Source organism: Primulina tabacum, chromosome 6 (assembly GCF_025594145.1).
Source record: "Primulina tabacum isolate GXHZ01 chromosome 6, ASM2559414v2, whole genome shotgun sequence".
In the NCBI taxonomy this organism is placed as follows: Eukaryota; Viridiplantae; Streptophyta; class Magnoliopsida; order Lamiales; family Gesneriaceae; genus Primulina; species Primulina tabacum.
Genome location: NC_134555.1, coordinates 43,549,017 through 43,574,425, shown reverse-complemented (window position 1 = coordinate 43,574,425; position 25,409 = coordinate 43,549,017). Strand labels below are relative to the sequence as shown.

General features: G+C 35.6%; 2 protein-coding genes across 3 annotated transcripts; both read left to right on the top strand.

Moving 5' to 3' along the window:
- The first annotated feature begins 12,525 nt into the window (after nt 1–12,525).
- On the top strand, nt 12,526–14,656 carry LOC142549812 (putative inactive receptor kinase At1g27190). The gene has a single exon (XM_075658985.1). It carries the CDS (start codon nt 12,625–12,627, stop codon nt 14,506–14,508), a length of 1,884 nt encoding a protein of 627 aa, XP_075515100.1. The 5' UTR covers nt 12,526–12,624; the 3' UTR covers nt 14,509–14,656.
- Nucleotides 14,657–19,052: 4,396 nt separating this feature from the next.
- On the top strand, nt 19,053–22,574 carry LOC142549811 (uncharacterized). 2 transcript variants are annotated; one of them, XM_075658984.1, is made up of 9 exons: nt 19,053–19,748; nt 20,135–20,203; nt 20,308–20,667; nt 20,870–21,005; nt 21,284–21,446; nt 21,593–21,721; nt 21,831–22,025; nt 22,120–22,242; nt 22,336–22,574. In XM_075658984.1, the coding sequence occupies exons 1-9, from the start codon at nt 19,562–19,564 to the stop codon at nt 22,426–22,428; spliced, it is 1,455 nt and encodes a 484-aa protein (XP_075515099.1). In that variant the 5' UTR covers nt 19,053–19,561; the 3' UTR covers nt 22,429–22,574. The 2 variants fall into 2 exon arrangements, with proteins under 2 accessions (XP_075515099.1, XP_075515098.1); XM_075658983.1 differs by having other exon boundaries at nt 19,055–19,748; nt 20,126–20,203.
- The last annotated feature ends 2,835 nt before the right edge of the window (nt 22,575–25,409 follow it).

Below are 25,409 nucleotides of genomic sequence, written 5' to 3'. Positions count from 1 at the left end.
CTATCGCCCGCAATCTACATTGTTTATTTCCCTTTTCAAATAGTCACCATTTTATTTGATTGATTCTTGTCGGTTTTTTAATAATGCCAGATATGTAAAAAAGTAAAATAAACTGTTTTTAATTGATGGTTATAGCTGAAACGGATCTCTTATTTGGATATTGGGCTCCGTCGGAGGTATCAAGTCTATTTGAACTATGTACTTATGCAAGGAGGTCATGGGTCGAGACTTGGGGAGATATCACTTCACCAACCTGTTGTAGAGAGTCCTGTGAGTAATGGCGCATGTAGAAAGCCCGTAATGGAAAAGGCCCCAGTGAGAACCCAAGATGAGACAATGATGAGAGAATGTCTCCGAGGGAGCCCAAGATCGAGATAGCTCATGATCGTTACATTTAATATATTGAAATTAAAGATTTTGGTCATGCATCTATCTTTTTCAGCAACGTTAAATTTTAGTATAAAACCGATAATGGTTTATATGTATGTATTAACATTTGTCATTTATATGAATTGAATACTTCAATTTGGTTATATGAAGTCTTGTTTCACAGCGCTTCGCCGGAGTAATTTGAGAGGGTTTAAAAATTAAATCTATTTTAATAATTTAATTCAATCATTTTTGCAGATTCTAGGATTTAAGTGATTGTCAATTTAATAAAAGTTATAATCGACAATAACGATACAATTCAAATATTTTAAGCGTACAACATATCACGTGTCATATTAATTATTACACTCACCAACATCTTTTCAATAATTGAACTATTTGCAATTATATGATAATTGAATATGCGTGTTTGGCTCAAACAGCAATAGTAACAGCAATAGTAACAACAATAATAAGATTAACAGTTTTTCGTTTTAACAAAAATTATAATTAAATATAATTCAAATCTTTTATGTTACACATTAGCTCAAAACATCACATATGGTACGCTCTCATAATTATTGCTAAAAAATATTTATTCATAAATACAAATTAATTGTTAATTAAAAGTTATTACATAATTTTGGTCGGTTGGCTGCGAGGGTTGACGAAAGTCAAAATTTGAAGGAGATCAAAATTATATATATATATATATATGTGTGTGTGTGTGTGTGTGTGTGTGTGTGTGAAATGAATCTAATGTTAGTCATTTTTATCGGAAGTACTGACCTGACATTATACACGTCAATGCTACATCATTGTTGTATCTATGTCACATCAGAAAAATGACTAAAAATGTCCAAAAGTACAAAAATTCTGGACTAAAACTGAAATCAAATAACACAGCGGACCAAAATCACATAGGTTATGGTACAAGGAATCAAAATGAATAAACAACTATAATGGTAATGCATTATAAAAACAAAACGTCGATTCCATCGTGTTCGCACGTTAACAAGCTCGTTACTTAGAGGTATGCGTAGAACATGAGCTGAACTAATTCAATCGGTCTGATGTCGTTTTGGATGGACACATGAACTCTTAGAATCAGAAACCAAATGCTGCCTGAACATGGCGATAAAATTCTCAACTCTCTCGTTCAGTTCCTCCTTGGTCAACTCGAACTGAGCTTCTTCTTGCAATTTTCCATCTTCTTCACAATTGATCCTTGTCGCGTTTTCTACAAATTGAACGCGAGCAATTACATTAGTCGAAACCTGAGGCTGCCATAGTTGCGTTTTCTTCTTCTTATCAAGTTCCGGATCAGCATCGCCATCTTGTGAATCAGAACTGTGGTTAGGATATGAAGTCTGGGATTTGGAAGTGAAGAGAATGGCCAAGAGCAAGAGGTTCAACACGAGGAACGCCCACACTCGCCAATGTGCGAAAAGGGACACAAAGGTGGCACGTTCAATGCAGGCCATCAGCGCAGCTGTTCCAGCTGCGAACCAGACCGCTTTCATTTGATCGTCTCGTTTAGCCTCCCCTGCCATTATAAAGCTCGTACAAATCTTCTTAATCAGTTGGAAGATAAAAAAAATGGGCTTTCAATAAGTTCAGTTACCATGCTTGGAGTGCAGCAAAATTTTCGCCTTTTATAGTCGAGTTCTTCCCTTTTTGGGCTATTTTCTCGGCGCTTGATTTGTGGGGGGCAAAATGAAAACGGGTTTGCAGGCTTCATAATGATAAGTTGACATGTCCTTGGCGAGGGACAAGAAAACATTCTCGCCATGATGCAGTGCAGCAGAAATCAGTAGAATAGGCTAATCATCAAATACTCCAGCTTAGAGAACTCAAATCCAGTAATTCTAACATACATTGGGAAAGGAACTCGGGCGTCATTTCCTGATACATGCTCTGTTACAATTGATTTCTTTGTTTCGGGTTTTTACTGGTGTCACAATTTTTTAAGGATGTTGAATCTAAAAAAACAGTTATAATTTGATATAACAATGATTAGTGTAACATATAATGTTGTATGAGCTATTTTATTATTCACTTCTCTATCTCATATATTAAAGATGATGACAAATTTATAGAGTGGGAGAAGGCCAAAAAAGGGACCAGAGAGTGGGGTTGGGTAGTATTATAGCGCATGCTTTTATTTGAGAAATTGAAAGCTGACTCAACAGAAAAAATGTTTGGGAGGTGATTTGAATTGGTCGACACCTGACTGCACGCCTATGCTATGCTAGTGTTTAATATTACATTCTGAGCCCACATGGAAGAAAGCATAACATTTTTATTTCTTTGACAAGCATTATTCTTCTAAAAACAATAAATTTTAGTTCTCCAAATTCTTACCTATGTGGCTGCATATTTCATGAGAAAGATTTCATTCAGTGGGAAAGAATACCCTTCCTCACATAAACAACAAATACCTCTCACTTAGCAACAACTATTTTTTAAAATATATTAATATTAATAATTTAAATGGTTTGATTTTATTTTGCTCAAAGTTTGGAACTTCTTTTTCTTTCTTTCTTTTTTTTTTTAAAAAAAATCTCAGCACTTAATAGCTAATGCTTAGTGGCATTGTCAATATTTCTTTGTGTACCTATCTCTTTGATCATGGGGTTAAATGAAACGCATAGGAGAATAAAAACTGCCCAAATTTCTGAAAGTCGATGATTGCATCTTCACAGGATTTGGTCTCAAATTTTCTGATACTTTAAGAGTTAAGACAGATCGAAAATTTTAATCAAACATGGCAACTCAGCACATTTTGGAGGACGATATTTACTCTGAAAAGAAGTTCTAAATATATATATTTTATTGTGGCAAAATACCATCACCTTTTCTAACTATGAACTTGAAAGTCACCACAAAAACAAAAAAAGGTGGTTTCATTGGTTGCTAGATACAACTTCAAAAGGTCTCATTGCCCCTTTTTCCACCACCAGCAATCTCAAACAAGCTTTAAGATTACAGGTTATGCTACCACAAATAAGAGCAAACATTTTACAACAAAAGAAAAACATGAAACTTTAAGGCAAAATTGATGATGGCATATTAATAATAATAAAAAACGTCGCCCAGAAAGATACAAGAATGACCAACTATGAGAAATCATGAATAGGAATATTGGGCACTTTCTTACAGTTCTTCAGGGAATATATAAAACATCGGGCTTGTTCTTCAAGTGGATCAACCATTGCAAATCTCGACTGAGCAAGTTAATTGCTACCAACTTTTCCAGACAAAGAAATAAGCTGTAGAGAAACAAGTTTACACTAGGTCTTGATTACCAAGTAAATGGGCTTTGTGTGCACCAAATTGTTGATCTTATGTCAATTTCCAACACAAACATAAATAGATCATTCATCTAATCAGAAAACACTTGCGGTGCACCAGAGCAGCCACTAAGTGTGTTTTTGGTTGAGACTAAACATTTTTTGAACAAATAATTGTATATTAAATGCACGTGAGTTCAAATTCTAATAACATACATCACTTTTATTATCATAAGGGCTCGAGATTTAGTTTCAAAATACAACTCCCTCATTATATATCGTTAATCACAGTGAAACGTTCCACCAAACAAGTAACGTGATTCAATATAGAGTAAAGGATTACAACCTGATGAGCAATTTGCGCCAGTCCTCTGCAGTCCACGGCTGATTTAGTCAACAGCGTTGAGCATTGAAAGTCTGAAATACCATTTTGTTTCACTCCGGAACTCTTTCTCAAAGGGCTATCTGCTGGATAAGATTTGTTATCAGGGTAAATCATAGAGTCCTTCCTTTTCCTGCTGAATGTATATTTGAAGACCCTTTCGCGGTCATCACAGCTAAGATTAGATGCTTCAGTTGCAATGACACAATTCACATCACAATCAATCTTTGATGCATTATCCAACACAAACATGGCATCATGCTCATCATGTTTTACCAGAACATCTATCAATTCTATGTCTGTATCTGGTGGATTTTCATTATGCCCGAGTTCATCATTTGGGTTGTCTTCTAACAATCAAGACTTTTTCCAATTTGAGTTTTGTCATCTGTGTTCAACTTATCACCAGATTCAACACGGTGTCTGACTTTCTTACTCTTGCAGCACGAGAGAGATGAAATGGCCAGACGAGATTTCTTGAACTGATAAGAGCAATCACTTGTAACTTCATCCCAATGCTTGAGTTTTCTTTTTCTTATGCTTCTACAGACAACGGAAACATCTTCACTTTTCCCATGTGGGACGATATTTTCAACAGACACAGAAGCACTCCCAACAATATGCATACATTCAACATTGGTTGAATCCTCAAAAGGATCTAACTTCTCTCCAAGAGGTAAATCCTCACTGACTATGTTCATCCCAGTCATGCGAACTGCCAGAGTACATCCATTCCTTAACATATCTGGCTCTTTTATGGGGGTCAAATTCTGTTGGCTGTCGACTGAATAAACATGATATTCAGAATTCACATCTTGGCTTCGCTTATCTAAACGGAAGTGCTTGCCATCACCAGTGAGAAGTTCTGGCCCAGACAATAGCGGTTCTGTTAACTGCTCATAACCACTTATGTTATACTTGGCAGCCGTATAACTCACTTTCCCATTTTCACTTTGTCTCAATGAAAGCACAGGCCTGTGCTTGTGCTTTGCCAGATCCAGTTGCTCCCGAGCTTCGTTCAGTTCGACCCTAAGCTCTAATATGATCCCTTCTGCTTCATCTAGCTGACATTCAAGCTCATCAACTTTTCTTTGTTGATTGATGAACGAAACCTCTTCTTCTTTTCTCTGTAATCAGTCATTTGATAATTATTTCAATACCAAATACTTGTTCATAATCTTCAACTAAACTATCAAAGCCAAACACGAAAGTTTCAGATCATATCCAACAATAGCATTCCATTCTTGATCCTCATCATATAATCTCATATCAGAACTCAATGATAACATTGGACGCAAAGAAAAAACAAACAAGAAGAAAGAAAACCATTATTCAATCAAACTAATTCCAGAAAATAAACAAGAAAAAGTTAATCTATGAAAACAATAAGCCATTGCTCATTCTCAACAAACAAATCCAGTTCAAGTAGCGAAAAGTCGATAACTAAAGCAATCACAGGAAAGTTTCATCTTTTCCAACAGACCTTTCTATCGATCATCTGTTTTAAACGAAGCAGCATTCGAGCAGCTTCCTCTTTCGTGACTTAGAAAAGTAGATAAAGAGGAATAACAACGCAGGTGTGAGACATTTCTTCTTGTATATCATTTACGTTTGATAACTTATTTATACAGAGGATTCAAAGCTACTAGCTATTGACACGTAAAATCTTATCCCTTATTCTGTTACAACAATAATTCCTTCTAGATTGATCCTAGTGTTTACTGGACCCATAATATATGGGCTTGTCATTTCACACATGGGCCTTGAGTGTCTTCAAGATCATGGGCTTTGACTGGCCCCCTCAAGCTTTGCAGGGGATGAGGAACCACGCAAAGCTTGATCCTAAGACGATGAAACCTGATCGCTGGCAATGGTTTAGTAAGCATGTCCGCCAGTTGGTCAACGGAAGGAACATGGCGTACTGAAAGTTCTTTGGCCAATACTTTTTCTCGAACGAAATGGAGATCAAGCTCTAAGTGCTTGGTTCTTGCGTGTAATACGGGATTGGCAGTTAGTGCAATTGTGCTGAGATTGTCACACCAAAGAATAGGTGGACTTGAGACAGTAACATGTAGCTCAGAAAGAAGAGATCGAAGCCAGAGAAGCTCAGATGTGGCATTAGCAACGCTTCTATATTCTGCTTCAGTGCTAGATCTGGACACAATTGGTTGCTTCTTGGAGCTCCACGAGATTGGCGAAGACCCAAAAAACCAGCAGAAACCAGAGGTAGATCGACGATCATCAGGGTCACTACCCCAATCCGCATCACAAAATCCTTGTAGAATAAAAGCTGAGGAAGGAGTGATACGAATACCATATCCCAGTGTACCATTTAAGTATCGTAAAATGCGTTTTACCGCCTTCCAGTGCAAGTGTGAAGGAGCTTGCATAAATTGACACACTTTGTTGACACTAAAGGCAATGTCTAGGCGAGTAATAGTTAGATATTGGAGTGCTCCTACTGTGCTGCGATAAAGTGTACATCATCAAAAGGGTCACCTTCTTTAGAAGTCATTGGTGTTGGCAAAGCTTTAGCATTACTCATCTTAGTACGGAGAAGTAGATCTTGTGCATACTTAGTCTGAGTGAGAGTCATGGATTTATCCAGTGATCTGCAAACTTCAATGCCCAAGAAATAAGTCACATCTCCTAAGTCTTTAAGAGAAAATTGATTGTGCAAAGCTGAAATGAGTGATCGAACTTGAGTAGCGTCACTTCCTGTAATTAGAAGATCATCAACATAGACTAACACATAAATTACAGAAGTGGCGTGAGCTTTAACAAATAAGGAAGCATCAGCTTTAGATTCAATAAAACCCATAAGCTTTAGAGTATGGCAAAGACGTTCGAACCAAGCTCGAGGGACTTGCTTGAGCCCATATATAGCTTTATTTAGTTTGCACACTAGAGTAGAGCTATGACTTGAGACTTCGAACCCTGGTGGTTGACGCATATACACAAGCTCAGTAAGTTGACCGTGTAGAAAGGCATTATTGACATCAACTTGTTGAATTCGCCAGCCTTGAGAGACAGCCACAGACAGGACAAGTCTAATGGTGGTAGGTTTCACAACCGGACTGAATGTTTCTTTGTAATCAAGCCCTGGAGTTTGAGAGTAGCCCTTTGCGACAAGCCGTGCTTTATATCGAGCAACAGAGCCATCTGGATTTGTTTTGAGTTTAAAGACCCATTTACAACCAATGATAGGTAAATGAGATGGTGGTGGTACAAGAGTCCATGTATGATTCTGCAATAGTGCTTGATATTCAACTTCCATAGCCTTACGCCATTCAGGATGTGAGCTGGCCTCTTGAAAAGATGATGGCTCCCAGGTGCTGGAAGGTATAGATAAGTGAACTTTTGGTTTGAAAATCCCATGCTTGGAACGAGTCACCATCGGGTGAAGATTCACTGGAGTAAGTGCAGGTGTGGTGACTGGAGGGGAAGGTGAAAAGGGTTGAGGTATGGAAGTGGTACTAGGGTCATCAAGATGCCTCTGGAAAGGAAAGCTTTGCTCATGAAATTTGACATGCCTTGAAATGAAGACACGGCCAGTGGTACTAATGAATTTATACCCTTTGTGTTTGTCACTATAGCCAAGAAACGTACACGAGGTGGAGCGAAAGTTAAGTTTATGAGGATTATAGTCACGAAGGCATGGAAAACAAAGGCAACCAAATGTTCTAAGATAAGAGTAATCTGGTGACTTTTTGAACAGGGACTGAAAAGGAGTAAGCCCCTGGAGAGCAACTGTAGGCAATCGATTGATTAGGTAAACAGCCGTAGAAAAAGCATCATCCCAAAATTGTAACGGCATGGAAGCATGAGCTAAAAGAGACAAACCAGTGTCGACTATGTGACGATGTTTTCGTTCAACGACACCATTTTGTTTTGATGTATAAGGACAGGAAACTCTATGTGTTATCCCATATGTTTGAAGTAACGTACTTAAGGATTGAAATTCCCCACCCCCATCGGATTGAACAGCTTTGATTTTATGGTTGAGTTGTAGTTCAACATGTTTTTTGAAATGAGAAAAAACTTGAACTACTTCTGATTTGAATTTAAGAAAATATATCCATGTGAATCGACTAAAGGCGTCTACAAAGCTGACATAGTACTTGAAACCATTGCGTGAAGGAGTGTGTGCAGGACCCCAAACATCGGAGAAAACAAGTTCAAGAGGTTCTGAAAAAACTGTTTGCGAATTAGGAAAGGGGAGTCTGTGACTTTTGCCAAGTTCACAAGATTCACATAATTTCATAACAGCTGTTCTTAGAATCAACAAATTACATTTGTATAAAATTTGCTTAATAATAGGAAGGGGTGGATGTCCTAATCTATAGTGCCACTGGTCCAAAATGGATGGAGAATCCTTGATTGAATGCTGGGAAGGATTAGTAGACGAGGCTGAAAATGTGGAGTGAAGGCATGTAGGTTGTGGAGAGGTGGCTGGAAGAGGAGTTCCAAGAGTGAACTTGTATAAACCTTCATGCAAAATTCCGAGGAGAAGAACAGCTTGCGTGGCTAGATCCTTCACAAGACAAACGGAAGGATGAAACTCAAAAAAGACATTATTATCATGAGCAAACTTGCTAACACTTAGAAGATTTTTGGTAATACGAGGGACACAGAGCAAGTTATTTAATATAAAGGGACGAGAGGAGGAAGAACGAAATTTAGAATCACCAACATGAGATATAGACAGACCTGCACCATTTCCAATATGAACCTTACCACCTCCAGTGTACTCGGAGCCAATAATGAGGTTTCCAAGATTGTTTGTAACATGATGGGAAGCACCTGAATCTGGAAACCACCAATCATCCTCGGCAGATTCAGAAGTAGCAGTGGCTAAGGCTGCGGATGGATAGATTGGTGAAGGAGGTCGTGAATGACCTTGGTGTGGTGAAGGCAAAAGTCCCTGCGATGGTGACCGAGAAGAATTTGCAGGTTTAGGAACAAATTCAGCATCAAATCTGTAATAGCAAATTTCTGCTACATGGCCAGCAATCCCACATGTTTGACAAATAGAACGGCCATTATGATTGTTCCAGAAACGTCGTCCCCCCCGAGTATTCCTTCCGCGACCTCGACCATGACCACGGGAATAGAATCCTCGAGGTGAAGAGAACTACTCAGGCTTTTTCTGTGGAGGGAGTGTAGCTGTGTTTACTGAATGAGGTAGAGTGTCATTGCTGGTGTTATGCAATTCCAAACGTCCTTCATGAGTGAGAAGGAGAGCAGCAACTTCTGAAAATGCTAAAGTATCAACTCTTGAGGTTACATGAACTACAACAGAATCATATTCAAGGCCTACTCCGCTGAGGATATAAAGGATTTGATCATCCTCGCTGATGGAATGACCACATGCTGCTAAAATATCCATGAGATGTTTCATTTTGCTCAGATAATCTTTCATACTCTGATTTCCTTTCTTCAGGGTCTGCAATTGTAGTTTATATTGCATTACTTTTGCCTTTGATCTTGAGGCGAATAAGCGTGAAACACAAAGCCAAAGTTGAGAGGACGTGGTACACCCAATCATCTGGCTCTGAACAGCCTCTGTCATAGACGATAAGAGGAAAGAAAATAGGAGCTGATCTTGTCTATTCCAGTTAATGATTTTAAGATCGCTCGTAACACTGGTGCCATTTTCAGAAATCTGGATTGGGGGATCTGTAAGAATGAAATCTTCCAATCCCAAGCCACGAATACCAGCAAGAACTTGAAGATGCCATAGAAGGAAGTTATCGTCACTTAGCTTAACGGAATTAATCTGATTGGCTGGGTTAATAGACAAAAGGCTTGGAACAGTTGCTGTCACCTCCGTGAGGATGGGCGAAGCACTGCTGGTGCTGGCGTTAGCCATGGTATCTGGCTCTGATACCAACTTAGAAAAGTAAATAAAGAGGAATAACAACGCAGGTGTGAGACATTTCTTCTTGTATATCATTTGCGTTTGATAACTTATTTATACAGAGGATTCAAAGCTACTAGCTATTGACACGTAAAATCTTATCCGTTACAACAATAGTTCCTTCTAGATTGATCCTACTGTTTACTGGACCCATAATATATGGGCTTGTCATTTCACACATGGGCCTTGAGTGTCTTCAAGATCATGGGCTTTGACTTCGTGGAAATCAAGTCCTGTTCCAATCTCCAAGCCTTCAGCTCCGAAACCATCACGCGCGACGCCGCCTCTTTCGCTGTGTTCAGAATCATCTCCGCGTATGCCCTCTTCAATGCGTCCATTTTCTGCACCAAACAATAAAATATCAAAACTAATGACAACCTCAACAAAGTGCATCAGCTCTGAAACCCATCGATGAGAGATTACCTCCGCATCCGCCACCGCCATGCCTCGAATCGGCGATTTCCGACGGGAAGAGGAGCTGGAATTTTTTTGATACTGAGAGAAATATTTCATTTGACGCCTAAATTGTGTCAAAATCAAATACGCCGTCGCATTGGGGAATGCGGCGTCGTTGCAAGGTTGATTAGGCGCGAAGAATTTAGTTGGAACTGGGATGGCGGGGTCCACTGTAATTTAGATTTTGAATTCTTTTTCGATTTTTAGCTGGGCTTCACTGGTCCTGGTCCTGGTCCATCTACCAAACAGGCCCAGGTTAATTGGTGTATGCAGCTTCATCAGCTTGGCCCACGCGTCTAAAAACTGACGTTTGACTTTATTATGATTCGACTCGCACCTATTTTTGGCATTTCAATAATCAACACCATTGTTTGGTACGTTGTAGTATGAACAATAAAATATGGATAAATAAATATAATTACATTATGTTCGATATATAATTTGAGAATGAATAAAGATCATCAACAGCTTCTCTAGGAGATAAGAGAGGTGTCGTCGACTGGGTTCAGGACACAATCATCATCCGAATCGTCTACTATCAAGTTTTTCAAACACATCTAACATTGCGTTAAAATCATCCGAAATCATCCATTAACCTCGTATGCCTTATGATAGTAGTAATTGAAGTTTTTCTCAAAGCAGTCGTCTCTCCTGAATGGAGGGAGGAGTGGAGGACTACACGTTGATCAATACAAAATGTCTCCCATATTGGTTTAACCACAAGTACTCATTGATGGGAAACTCTCGTGAATGACAAGTGGAGCAGGCAGAAATACCAATAAAGAGTGTTGAACTTAAAGCATAAAAATAAATTCAAATGAAAAATTGATTTATATTTGTTTTGGAACCAAAAAAAAAAATAGAAAGTCTTAATATTCAATGCTCTAAATTAAAAAATTGCATCTCGTATCCTAAAATTTAATTGAGAGACATAGTAAAATTATGTTTTTTAGGTTGGAGCCGACGGAATTATTTTTATACACTAATTTATGACTAGTTTTTTTTTACCTAAGCTGAATGATGACACTTGTCGGCCAACTGCTAAATAGGGTAACCCATTCGTGAATGCGTGCGATATTTCGTGATTTTAAAAAACAAATATTACTGATATTAATAATAAATAAATAAATAAATATAAAGGAGGAACACCAACAAATTCAACACAAAAACTCACTGTTTCACTTATCAATATTATGAGACTGATATTTTATTTTAGTCACTCATAAAAATATTACTTTTTATTATAAATATAAACATTGTTGATCTGTTTGACAAATAAAAATTCGTAAAACTGTCTTATAATCCAATTTTAATGAGCGGAGCCAACGATCGATATATATATATATATATATATACTGTGTTCAATTATTTATATTTTGGTTTAAACCGTGTATTGACCAACCCCAGAAAAGGGTTTTTGAAGTCATATCCGACTTAAATTTCCTCCATTTTATAATAATAATAATAATTATTATTATTCATTTTATAATATAATCATCATCGGATTATACAACTATATTATTTCATTTGACGTAAATTACATAAAAAAAATTTTATTATTCATTGATAATTAATAGATAAAATCCGCTTAATCACAATATACCTCCCTCAGTTATTTGCTCAATTACCACTTCATCAAAGCATCACTTGCGATCGAATTTCAGCACAAAAATCATAGCGAGCCCATTTCATTTTCCACAGTGTAGTAATTAATAAAATGAACACGTATACATTGATATGATGATATATGCTATGATTATTATCATGTTTTTACAGGTCACGATTATACTTATAAGTGTACATTCTTTGTCACATATTTTAAATTCTCATAAAATTATCATAATAAATACAGAGAGTGAAATATATAATGTTGTTTAAATAGATGTTATGATCAAAATTATCGAAAATCTACAAATGTTCGACATTAATGTCTCGTATTGAGAAGAAATATCGATTCGAGACTTGATTATGACAAACTTCCCCAAAGTAATTAAATAAAAACAAAACAAAACGTTTTTCCCTTTTTAAATACTACGTCATTTAGAATAAAATTTAAAGGTTAATTTTTAATTTAGAATAAAATTTACCAAAATTGAATATTCTCAAGCTTGAAAGTTGAAATAGATACCTCCCCGAAGTTCATGCAGAGAGAAAAACTGAGAAGATTGTCTTGTCTCTTCGTTAACATCACTTCCTTTTCTTGAATGCTATTTATCTTCAATTTGATCACCAACTATTCTGTTTCATCGCTATCAATCATGATTCCTTTATATTTTTTCATTAGATTCATACCCATTTCTCTGCTGTTACTTTTCCTGCTCTGCTCGAGTTCGTTCTCCGCCTCTGTTGATGATGTGAGGTGCCTGCAGGGACTGAAGAACTCCTTCGACGACCGGGAAGGGAAGCTCGATTCATGGGTTTTCTCGAACGGTTCAGTCGCGTTCGCATGCAATTTCGCGGGCGTTTCGTGCTGGAACGACCTTGAGAACCGCGTTTTTGGATTACAGCTCCGCGATTTTGGTCTCGTAGGGAGAATTCCGGATTCTTTTCAGTTATGCCACGACATCCAAACGTTAGATCTCTCTTATAACTCTCTCTCAGGTACGATTCCTTCGCAAATATGCAGTTGGTTGCCTTATTTGGTGACTCTTGATTTGTCGCGCAATTACTTGATCGGCCCCATACCGGAGGATCTTGCCAAATGCTTGTATCTGAACACTTTGATTCTGAATGATAATAAGCTTAACGGTACTATTCCTCACCAGTTATCGAATTTAAGGAGGTTGAAAAAGCTATCTGTTGCGAATAATGATTTATCTGGACGGGTTCCGTCCTTCAAGGGTGCAATTTTGGAGCTTGATTTTGGTGGGAATAGCGGCCTTTGCGGCACGCCGCTGAGGAAATGTGGTGGATTGACCAAGAAGGATTTTGCCATTATTATTGCTGCGGGAGTTTTCGGTGCCGCTGCTTCATTGTTGCTGGGATTTGGTTTGTGGTGGTGGTATTTTGTGAAGTTGGGCAAGCGGAGAAGGGGAAGATATGGAATTGGTGGAAGAGATCATGGCGACAGTAGTTGGGCTGAGAGGCTGAGCGCTCACAAGCTTAATCAAGTCAGGTTGTTTCAGAAGCCACTTGTAAAGATCAAGTTGGCGGATTTGTTGGCTGCCACGAAAAATTTTAGTGAGGAAAATGTGCTAACATCGGGTAGGACTGGGACAACTTATAGTGCGTTTTTGCCGGACGGGTCTGTACTCGCCGTTAAGCGGCTTAGTCCCTGTAGGATGGAGGAGAAGCGGTTTGTGATGGAGGTGAATGGGTTAGGACAGTTGAGGCATCCGAATTTGGTGCCATTGTTGGGGTTCTGCCTGGTGGAGGAGGAGAAGCTCTTGGTTTATAAACACTTGTCGAATGGGACTTTGGATTCGAAGTTGGGTGGCAACGCTAGTCATGTCTTGGATTGGCCGACTAGGTTTAGGATTGCGTTAGGGGCGGCTAGGGGGCTTGCTTGGCTACACCATGGGTGTCATCCTCCGATCATGCACCAGATAATTAGTTCGAGCGTCATTCTTCTTGACGAGGATTTTGATGCTCGAATAATGGACTTTGGTTTGGCAAGACTTTTGGAAACTTCAGGATCTAATGAGAGTAATTATGCGTGTGGAGTTTTAGGTGAAGTTGGATATATTGCTCCAGAGTACTCAAGCACGATGGTTGCTTCTCTTAAAGGGGATGCCTATGGTTTTGGGGTCGTACTTCTTGAGTTGGCAACTGGACAAAAGCCACTTGAAGTTCTAGTGGGTGATGAAGTGTTTAATGACAATCTTGTGGACTGGGTGAATCAGCTTTCGGGTTCTGGTCGAATCAGAGATGCTATTGATGATAGGTTATCTGGCAAAGGTAACGATGAAGACATTGCGCGTTTCTTGAATCTCGCATGTAATTGTGTGGCTTCTACTCCTAGGGATAGGTGGTCTATGTACCAAGTTTACGAATCATTGAAGAGCATGGCTGAGGAACAGGGTGCATCTCAACGGTACGATGAATTTCCTTTGGTGTCTGGAGAACAAGAGTCCACTAGTCCCGTTTGATATGATCAGCAAAAGTGTGAGAAGATGCATATGGCTAAATGATGGAAGAAATTATTGCATATGTATCCTGGATCGATGTGGTTAAGTAAATTGGTGTAAAATGCTTCTGGATTTGCCTTTCAAAATAAACTTATGGGAAGTTATTGTATTTATTATTGTTTTCTCCAGCTTTTACATCTGCTTCTTTTATGGAGTATGTCATTTTGTCACTGATAGGCAAAATCAAGATTCAAGTTAAACAAAGTCTATTATTCGAATTCTTTCACACCTCATGTGGATAAAGTGGCACAAGGAAGAGGTAATGGACAAATAAACTCTTATCATTCTTTACAAGAATCTCTGGAATTGTACTATTTAATGTATTTTTCTTGATTTTTTTTTTAATTACAAAAGACAAGTTTCTTGTATATTATGGCTGTATTCAAAGATTAGATACTCGATTTGTGTTGTAAACCTATTTCTAGAAAGATTGATCAGAATGATGGCTTATCTTTTCTACCACATTCAATATAATGTCCGAAATGTCTTCTATGTTAGAATTTTTCAAAATATCCGAACACCATATGCAGGTGTGTGCCAATGTGCAAATGAGGAAATAACAAATTTGTGATTTGGGAATTCCAAAGGGTTTTATTTAGGAATGGAGGACGTTGGTTTTGTGCCTCCCATGCAACACAAAAGAGTTTGAATCTCAGTCACTTTAGACTTCTCGAAACTATCAAAATCAAAACTCAAAAAAAAAGAAAAGAAAAAGGAAGCATAACAAAATGAAAGTAACCATAAAAAAGCGGACATGCACGCACTTGCTTTTTTATTTTTTCACTTGGGTTTATAAATTGATCAAAGACCGCTTCTTTCAATCTTTCCTAGCGTTTATCTTGTCGGATTTTTTGTGTTCATCTTTCTTGTATTTAATGTTATAGGAAGAACAAAATTTTGTGAACAATTCTTCATTATTTGAGAAAATGTACATGAGAAAGAAAATTATGAAAGTAATAAATATTTCTCTTTTCATTATGATGAAAATTATCAACAATTTTGGAAAGAAGAGCCCCTTTAATCCGTGCAAGGTGCTTTATTAGGGGAAAGAGGGTACATTTTGAGAAAAGAGCCTCAATCAACCGAACAAAAGGTGAAGGCAATATCCTTTAATCCATGGATATACTCTCCAATGAATACTAAAAATAAGTGAAGAATCTGTTTTTTTTTTTCTCGGTTCTTGAAATGTGCACCTATTTTAAAGAGTGAATTCATGAAAGAATATCGTTATATTATTTTTAAGAAAGAGAAAGAACCTCAATTTAAAGTCAAAAAAATAAAAATAAAAATAAAATTGTACATCATAGAAATATTCATAAACAAATACAATTTTTTGTTGGAATGTACATATATATTTTGTGTATATTTGGATATCACAATGCTAATTTCTTTAAAAATATTTTTAAAATTCAAAATATAAATAAAACCTATTTGCTTGGAAGAAGAAATTGCAGATACATCAAAAGTCTGATACATTAGATGGAAAATCCTCAAAAATTTTCTCAAGGAAAACAAGTATTTCCTGTAATATTTTTGTAAGTAGACACAATGAAATCAATCACCTAAAACATGGCTTCCATGTGAACCATATTGCATACTCACAAGTTTGCTATAAACAATGCCTCTTTAAGATTTCAAATTTGGACAATAAGAATTAACAAATGAACAAAGGATGTTCATCAGCATGCAGTTTCAAGAAATCACCTATGTATAATAATCCCATCAAAATCCCTACACTCTCGTGGGTGGGGTAGCCTTGAATTCCCAGCTCTCCTGCAAAATTGAACAAACCATTTTCAACATAAAGCAAGAAAAAAACCGCAATACCATGACAAGCCACTCTACGTGACCAGTTTCGTTGATAAGTCGCAACCGTGGCAGAGCCAGGGGTGACCAGCAGAGCAGTCACCCTTTCTGACGTTCAAAATTTTTATATATACAACGTCTAGTTACACAAACTTATGTCACTGCCACCGATCACAACATTTCTTTCAACAACCGAAATCGAAAACTTCTTGTAGCAGGGGATTTACCTGTTGTGAATGGGATCTGGTCCATTGGGCACTCTTCTCCTGCTGACACAATTGAGCTTAAAATTCTGATGCAGTGAACTCCACTTGGTTCTCGCTAGTTTCACAAGGCTGGAACCTCTTGTTGAATATGGGATACTAATAATAGCAGACTCCCTTGTATTTTTGCGGTATGATAAAGTCAGCAGAAGCAAAAAACAAAGAAAACTAATGGATAGAGCAGCAACCAGAACTCTTCTGTCACTACCCATTAACTTATTCTGCTAAATGAAAATTTTCAAATGCCGACAGGAGTGAAGAACATAAGAGACAAAAGAATAATCGAGAGTAATGAAGTTTATATATATGGCTTGCCCTTTAGGCATACTGTCAAAGAAAAGTATGCTCTTCCTTTAAAAAAAACCACTAAATACTAATAACATGCACACGCAACATGTATGCGTTTCTTTCTGTAAATGTTTTGATGCAAATTTTTTTTTACTAATTCTCGAGTACTTATTAGAATACAAAACAAATTGGTTAACACCTGAGCAACAACATATATTGTTCGTAGATCAAAATTCTTCGCTGAAAAATAATTCATTTCGATATTTAATGCGAATACTTTATAAACAATGGATAGTTAACGAGTGTTGCTATCTACACTACACCCCATTTTTTGTTAGTCACTATAAATATGAATCTCCTAATTAATTTGTTTTCAAATATGAATATTTAAAATTATGCTCAACCCCTCGAGTATTTTTTAGTTTTAATTAAAGTTTGGGTCCATTTCGTGTGAGTAAGATAGCATAGACTGCATAGTACTTACTGATAAAGTACTTGAGAGTCTCCCTTGCATTAAAGAAAGAACCATTCATGTTGGCATCAATTTCTCGAAGGGTGTAGTTTTATTATGTTATGATTCCACACTAACCCTTTTAGAAATTATGTTATTGTTCTTCGTGGAAACATTGATACATGCGAAAATCTTGAGTTTTGATTTTCTAAGTTTATACGCTTAAATTCGAACTTTGGAATTAAATTCAAGAGTTGTCTTCTAGTTTTGAGTTTTTTAAACATTTACGCTTAAATCCAAGTTTTGCAAGATATAAACTCTTGGAATTGGATTTTTGAGTTTAACGCTTAAAATTCGAAATTAGAAAGTTTGCATACCATAGTGATAGCGTTCTAAACATTTCAAGTTCGTGTGGCTTTGAAATTTGTAGTGCTACTATTTTAAAGTCGTAGTCATTGTATCTTGGGAAACGAATTGCCAACAACCGTGAGCATCGGAGCGGAATAATATCATTTTAAGGAAAAAGAATCAAACTCTTGTCTCGATTATTTTCTCGTAGCCATTTGTTTCACCCATTTCTATCCCGAGATTTCCCAAGACAAAACAAAAGAATACCATACCAACACAATATACGTAAGACTATTTGAAGCTAAACCTATAGAAAATTTCTTAATTACAAATCCATTATCAAATTTCTATATCCAAATAATCCCAGTTAACTTTTTTTTTTTCCCTTGTAACCATTCTAACTATAACTTCATAACAAATCTTCGATACTGATGTGAAAATGAGACGTGTGAACAAGGACAGAGTCGTAATTGAAATAGAAAAATAAAGACAGAAGATCATAAAAGATAGTCTCAGAAGGAAAAATATGTATCGTCCAATAAAATTAAGATTTTAGTCTAAAAATTATAATTGTTATGAAGTAAATTGACATGTATTATTTTGATTTTTTTTTAATAAAAAAAATAGTTCATTTAGTGTTGGATTTTTGGTTCCACCAACGTGTGAATACATGTCAATTTACTTCATAATTTTTTTGAAGGAGTCCACGTGGATTTTGTATAGTACTACTGCTTGAATTAAACTATTATACTATTTATTTTCATGACTATCTATAATTTGTTACGTCGGTTCACATGTCGTCTTCAAGTTTGAAGAATAAGGTAATTAAGATTGACACCCAAATTTAAGTCAGATATATATTATATATAATATAGAAAAATAAAAAAATAATGGAATTTTTAATTTATAATGAATGGACAAGCACAATTAGTCTAACTCAACACCATAGAAGAGAACAACCATGCAATTATTATTGAGTTATTTGACATATTTTCTTAGAAAATTATATTTTTATAATTTAATTTACATATATCGATATCAACATAATTTTTTTTGGAGTGATATAAACGTATTTATATTCATGAATAAAAGATATATTACTCTTTATTAAAAAAGAATAATAATTTTCATGATTTTGGTCGGATCGGATATCTGTCGAATATAATTGACTTGTGAGATAATTCCAGAATATTTTTCTTTTGAAAAAAATATATAATTGTTTTTATTTTTTGAGTTAATGAAAAATTTGTTAAAATTTAAGTCTGACCCCCGAAACTTCGAACTTAACTTGATACATTATTAATAAATTTTGGGTGGCACATGCATGAATATCGTATCTACACGTGCACCAACAAATCCACATACTGGACGCGCATTACCTGACAAAACGACGTCGTAGAGGCCACTCCTCCTCGAAACGACGCCGTACACCGCCCGCCTTCCGCCGCCTCGGTCTCACCACGCGTTTTAACTCCTGTATGTGGCTAAGCTCAGCTTCCCCGGTGACCCTATCCCCTCTTGACACGTGGCGATCACCTTCCGACCAGAGAAGATCGTCAGCAAAGTGCGCAATTCAAACAACGTTTTCGTTGACCAATCCGAAGTTCTTTAATCGCGATTCAATTTTTTTAATACAGATAAGCAATAATTAAGTCGATAGGGTTCTTGAATTCAATGAATTTAAGCCGCGGCATCTTTTCTTGGGCACCTCATTTTTATATTGATATTTGAACTGATAATCCTTACCCGCTTCACCTAAATACGTGTATGTGAATATAAATGCGCAAAGACTCCATTTTTTGCTTGATCAAGACTTCTGCAAAAATCTTCATCCTAATCTGCTTGTAAAGCTGGAAGAATGGGAATATGTGGATCGAAGCCCAAAGGGTGTGTGGGAGTGAAAAGCAGACTGGATTTGCAGAGGAAGCGGAGGATGCAAAGAGCAAGAAGGAAGAAGACGACCCACTGTCCTTCTAACAAGCAGAATAATCGGGTCGAGCCGTCTAATCGAACGGATCTTTCTTACAGTAATCCTGTATTCCAAGGTTCTACTTTGACTCCCTTTTGCTGTTTTGTGTTTTTTGAGGCTGAGATTTTGTCATTTTTGTGGGTTAATGATCGATTGGTTGGAGCTGAAAAGATGTAGTTTAGTGGCATTTATGTGAAGCGTTGGAATTCATTTCCGCGGTTCAAGTCATTCTGGTTGAGCAGAAAATGTTCTCTTCTGCTGAAAGAAGAATTCCTAAATGACATCCATTTTGTTCCCATGAATGAATTAACGTGGGTTCAAAGTAATCTTAGCTTATATTTGGGGATATGATTGGATTGCTGGGTTAATCTCCTTTTTCTGTTTACACCTGCTATAATGTTTAAGAAATGGTTTGTCAATGCACTAAAAGTTTTGTTTGATGGTCTTAAAAAGGAAATGCAGATTCATGGTATGATCCTGATTCAGCGATTGATTCCGATTGCGAAGACGAATTTTACAGTATTCAAGATGGTTAGTCTCGAGTTTCCATTAATTCGGAGTCAAAATTTCCATATATTTATGAAGCCACTACTTGCAAATTATATCTACCATAAAACTTGATTAATCTTGTGCAGATGTATCTCAAGCCGGATCTATCTCTACTGGTGTTACTCCAAGATTCTCAAACTATGTGACGCAAAATTCTGGTTCTGATTCTCAGCTGAATTACGATGATTCTCAAAATGAGGCGAAGGATCCATCTGGTTTGGAGAAATCGTCTGTCCCATGCGTTGACAAAACTGCTGACATTGATCAGAACTCAACTTTACATAGCTGTGGATTTCTGTCAAACACATTACTTCCTTGTCTTGCTTGTGATGAGTCGTTTGATGGAAAGAGAAAATTGCCTAATCCGGGAGGTCCAAGTACCAGGAAAAAACTGTCCCTTATTCCGTCTTTCAAACGGAAAGAAGGACAAGAAAATACTCTATTATGTAAGTGTTTTGGCTTTTCGTTTCCTATGCAATGTCATGAATCATGATGACTAGATGTCTCCTCAGTTGGGAAAGTATAGAAAGAAAATAACAATGAATCGGGAGATCTGATTTGTTGCCGTGTTTCTTCTTGAGATGGTATATTTCAGCATTTGAATTTTTTCCCCTCAAATTTGTTGATTTCGTCTGTTTTCTATCTCAGCATCCACAAAGCCCATCATACAAAGACCGATTGCTGGTTCACAAATAATGTGTTCCTCTTTAGAGAAGAAAATGCCAGGGTCTTGGTCGCAGATTGATACGAATACCTTTAAAGTCCGGGGAAGGAACTATAATAAGTAAGAGCATACTGTGTTTTAGTTCCTTTTTTTAATGAATTTCTCAATGACAACTACAAGGTTTTGAGTTTAACTAAAAGCTGTGATCAGTGATAAAACTACAGCTTAAATCTTTTAAACTAAGCAGTATCCCCGAACACTACATCTTGGTTGCTGTAGTACAAAGACAAGCCAAACTAGATAGCAATGGCAATTACTGTTGTCCAATACCAGCGTACACAATTTCTGACATACATTCTAGTATGAAGAAATTAATTCCGCCGAATGGCTTTTGACAGGGATAAAAGGAAAGAGATCGCTTCGAGTTTTGATGCATATGTTCCTTTTGGAGCAGACTTATTCTTATCTCCTCGCAAAATTAATCACGTGGCACAATTTGTGGAGCTTCCTGCCATTGATTCACGTGGAGAAGTCCCTCCTATTCTTGTTGTAAACCTTCAGGTATGCTTTGTATACATTAGACTTATTGTGAAAAAGAGAAAAGGTTGAAAATGGACATAGCTGTATGACAGAATCTATCTGCTCAAGAACTGAACAACAAGACATATTTCATTACTGCTAATATTTTTCCCTTCACGTCGTGTCAGATTCCACTTTACACTGCTACAATCTTCCAAAACGAGAACGATGGCCCGGGGATGAATGTTGTTTTTTACTTCAAGCTTTCAGAAAATTATTCCAAATGCCTTCCTGTTCCATTTCAAGAAAATTTCAGGGTAAGAAGGTGCCCTTCTCTATATTCTATATGCATTTCATTCTATTCTACTCATCGATTTTCTTAGAGTCCTCTCAAGTATTCATTGCACTTTTTTTTTTGTAAATCAGAGGATAATCGATAATGAAACAGAGAAGATAAAAGGTTTTCCTATGGATACAATTGCCCCCGTGAGGGAAAGATTAAAAATCTTGGCCGGGGTTGTGAATATCGAGGATCTTGAGTTGAATGGAGCTGAGAGGAAGCTTATGCATGCTTACAACGAGAAGCCTATTCTTTCACGTCCTCAGCATGAATTTTTCTCGGTAAAGTTTCTCGGATGGTATTTAGAGTTCTGAACATCGAATACATCTGTAGGAACTCAAATTTTAATGTAACTTTATGATAAAACCTCTGCAGGAAGAAAACTACTTTGAGATCGATTTAGATATCCACCGATTCAATTACATTGCTCGAAAAGGTTTCGAAACATTTCGAGACAGAATCAAACATTGTATCTTTGATTTTGGTCTCACAATACAGGTAGATGTTCTATATATTTGTCCTAATCAGGGAAACATAAAGAAAAGAAAAATATTCGGGTTTTTAATGTATTCTCGGTGTAATTTTGTGCAGGGAAACAAGGCTGAAGATTTACCAGAGTGTATATTATGCTGTATAAGGTTAAAAGAAATCGATTACTCTAACTACAGCCAACTTAGCTTATGAATCAAGAAAGCAGAAAAATGTTCTTTAATTTTAAGAATGCTGAGTATTCTTATGTATCAGATTTTTTTTACTCGTTGAATTGTACTGTGTTCCAATCCGAGTGTACAGATGTACTGAAATCTCGATAAAGTTCCACTTTTTGCTGAGCTAACGAACTATTTCCTTTTATAAATTCCCAATATCGGGAGCGTTCCCGTATAATCATAGCCCGGAAGTAAGTACGAGTGTATTGGTTCTAGATTTTCAGTGATATTTATGAAATTTAAAAGTTTAGAGCTATTCCTCTACGATATAAATTTTTGTAAAGTTTTAAAAAGTTAAGTGAGTTTCAAACTTGATTTTTAAAAATTCTACGAAAGTATATATATATTCAAAACGTTGATATATTTTTAACGATTTCATGAAATTCTATAAAGTACAAAAATTAAAGGTTAAGATATCACTATAAAATGTCAAAAAACGTGTTTGATTTAATCTAAAGATTTGGATATATACTGAATCGAGAAATTTCTTAACTCGTGTAATCACTTTCATTTTTATTAAAATGAAATGAAAAAGGAATCTCATAATATAATACAAACTCAAAATTTTCATTATTTTCTTTTCTATATATTTTTCTTTTTATTTGGACCTTTTAAAATCATATTTTTATTATTATTAACAATAATTTAAAATCAAAATTATTGAAATCGTTTATTTTATATTTTGATATCCAGTCACAAAACTTCATGAAATTTAAATTTATATTCATTAAGTTTTTAATAAAATTGTATTATATTACATAATAAAAAGATATTATTTTATTGACATATAAATTAAAAATAATAATTATTATTAAAAGGTAAAATTTAATTTTTTATTAATTATTATATAATATTTTATGTTTAATTTTATTTAATCTATATCTTAATTTTGATTATAACTCAAAATTTTTGCACATGATTATGAATAAATTTTTTATTAAATTGAATAAATATATATACATAGATATTTATATATATGTGTGTGATTGATTCGTGATTTTATAAATTTATCAATACATATTGAGAATAACTATAAATTAAATATATTAAAATTTTATAAAGTTAAATTAATTGCAAATATTCTAACATATTTATTCTCAGATAGAAATAATTCTCTTGTTTATTTTTTTATTTGACATATTGTCAAAAAACAAAATTGATATATTTTTTAATAAAAAAATTTATTTAAAATGAATAAAATTATTTTAAAATTGATTATTGATTAATATTGAAAATTATTGTTACGTATTTTTTAAAATATTAATTAATTAAATATATTGAATTGAATTGGATAATTTGATATTTAATTTGAATAAATTCAGTGCCGAGTTATTTATTTATTTTGTAAATTAAATAAATAAGTAAAATATATTATATTGAGAGAGAAAAATATTTGAAATAAATAAAAATTATTCACGTTTAACTGTTAGTTCAAAAAAATTAAAAAAAATCACAATCATTGTGGGGACCCGGACGCTAATCATCTTCTTAATCATCTTTGAGATTTAATTATCAATTAAGATAAACAGGGTCTAAAAATTTTTCTTTTTAAAATATAAGTGCGGAACGTAATGGAATTTAACTAATATACATCTCAGTATAAAAGTACAATAATGTACAACAATTATTCAAACTAGTCTAAGGTTCACTACTAAATTTCAAGTATTAAACCAAGTCTACAATAAGTCCGGAATCACCACTCTAAACTCGTCTTCTCTCATCATCTTCTTGACCCCGATCATGTCCCACCTTTCGTCATGCACACATACAAAACAAGACAACAGCCGGATACTCCGGAGAGAATAAATCTCAGTATAAATAATGTATACATGCAGTTAACTGAATTAACATAAAAACATGAATTATATCTTATTACATGTAGCATAATCAAACAACATGTATCAATACCAGTCTGTAAATAAAACATGAATCGTAATCTACGAAACATAAATTAATACAAATCTGTAAATCAAGTTCTAGTCTCGATATCTAAGACTCGACTCATCTCTTATTCTAATCTAGGGATCCCGATCTAATTTAGACTTTGGTATGCTGTATCGAATATCTACAATAGACGTCGATCTACATCCAAGCTCATCGATACAGCGTAAGTCTAGAGTCTACGCGGTTCTGACAAAGACTCGGCGATTCTGCCCTAGCTAGGCTGATCTGCCCTAGACTCAAACTCTGGCTCTGCTATAATTCAATAGACTAAACATATCAATCTGATAATCTGCAAATATCAATGTAATAAAGTAAAGTATGTGATTTTGGGAAACTCAAGTCAAACCTAACTCGAGTTGTGCAATCCCGATCAACATTTATTTATACATTTATCTTCTCCCTCTGACGAAGACGAAGTCTCGAAGTCAAGTCTGCCCATATCAATCTGATAATGACAATTGCATAATTACAATATCAGTATATAACTCAATTCAAAATCTGTTCTGATCAATACTCAAATCAGTACATAATCTGATCCATATCTGAACAAGGTACAATCTAATTCATATCAATGATATCACGATACAATCGAAATCATTACTGAATCTGATCAATCTCAATCAATACTGAATCTGATCAATATCAATCTACTGATGTTTTGACGGCATAACAATACAGTCACGATAACCTCGTCTATCTCAACATCACAGATATAATACCAGAATTCATAACCAGTATCAGTACAACTCATAATCTGAATAATAACACAACTCTGATATAGAATCTCAACTAATTCAACTCTGAAATTCATAACAATTCCATAAACAGTCTATTCTTTAATCTGATTTCGATTCTATGATGTCTAACATGTCAAGAACATCATATATGAATTCCATTTAATTCTGACAACATCTTAATTTCAGAATATGTCTAAACGTAACAAAACTTACGTCCAGTTGTAGCCTGCGTTGATAAGAACTCGGTACTGAAGTCGGATTCAAAATCAGACGGGCG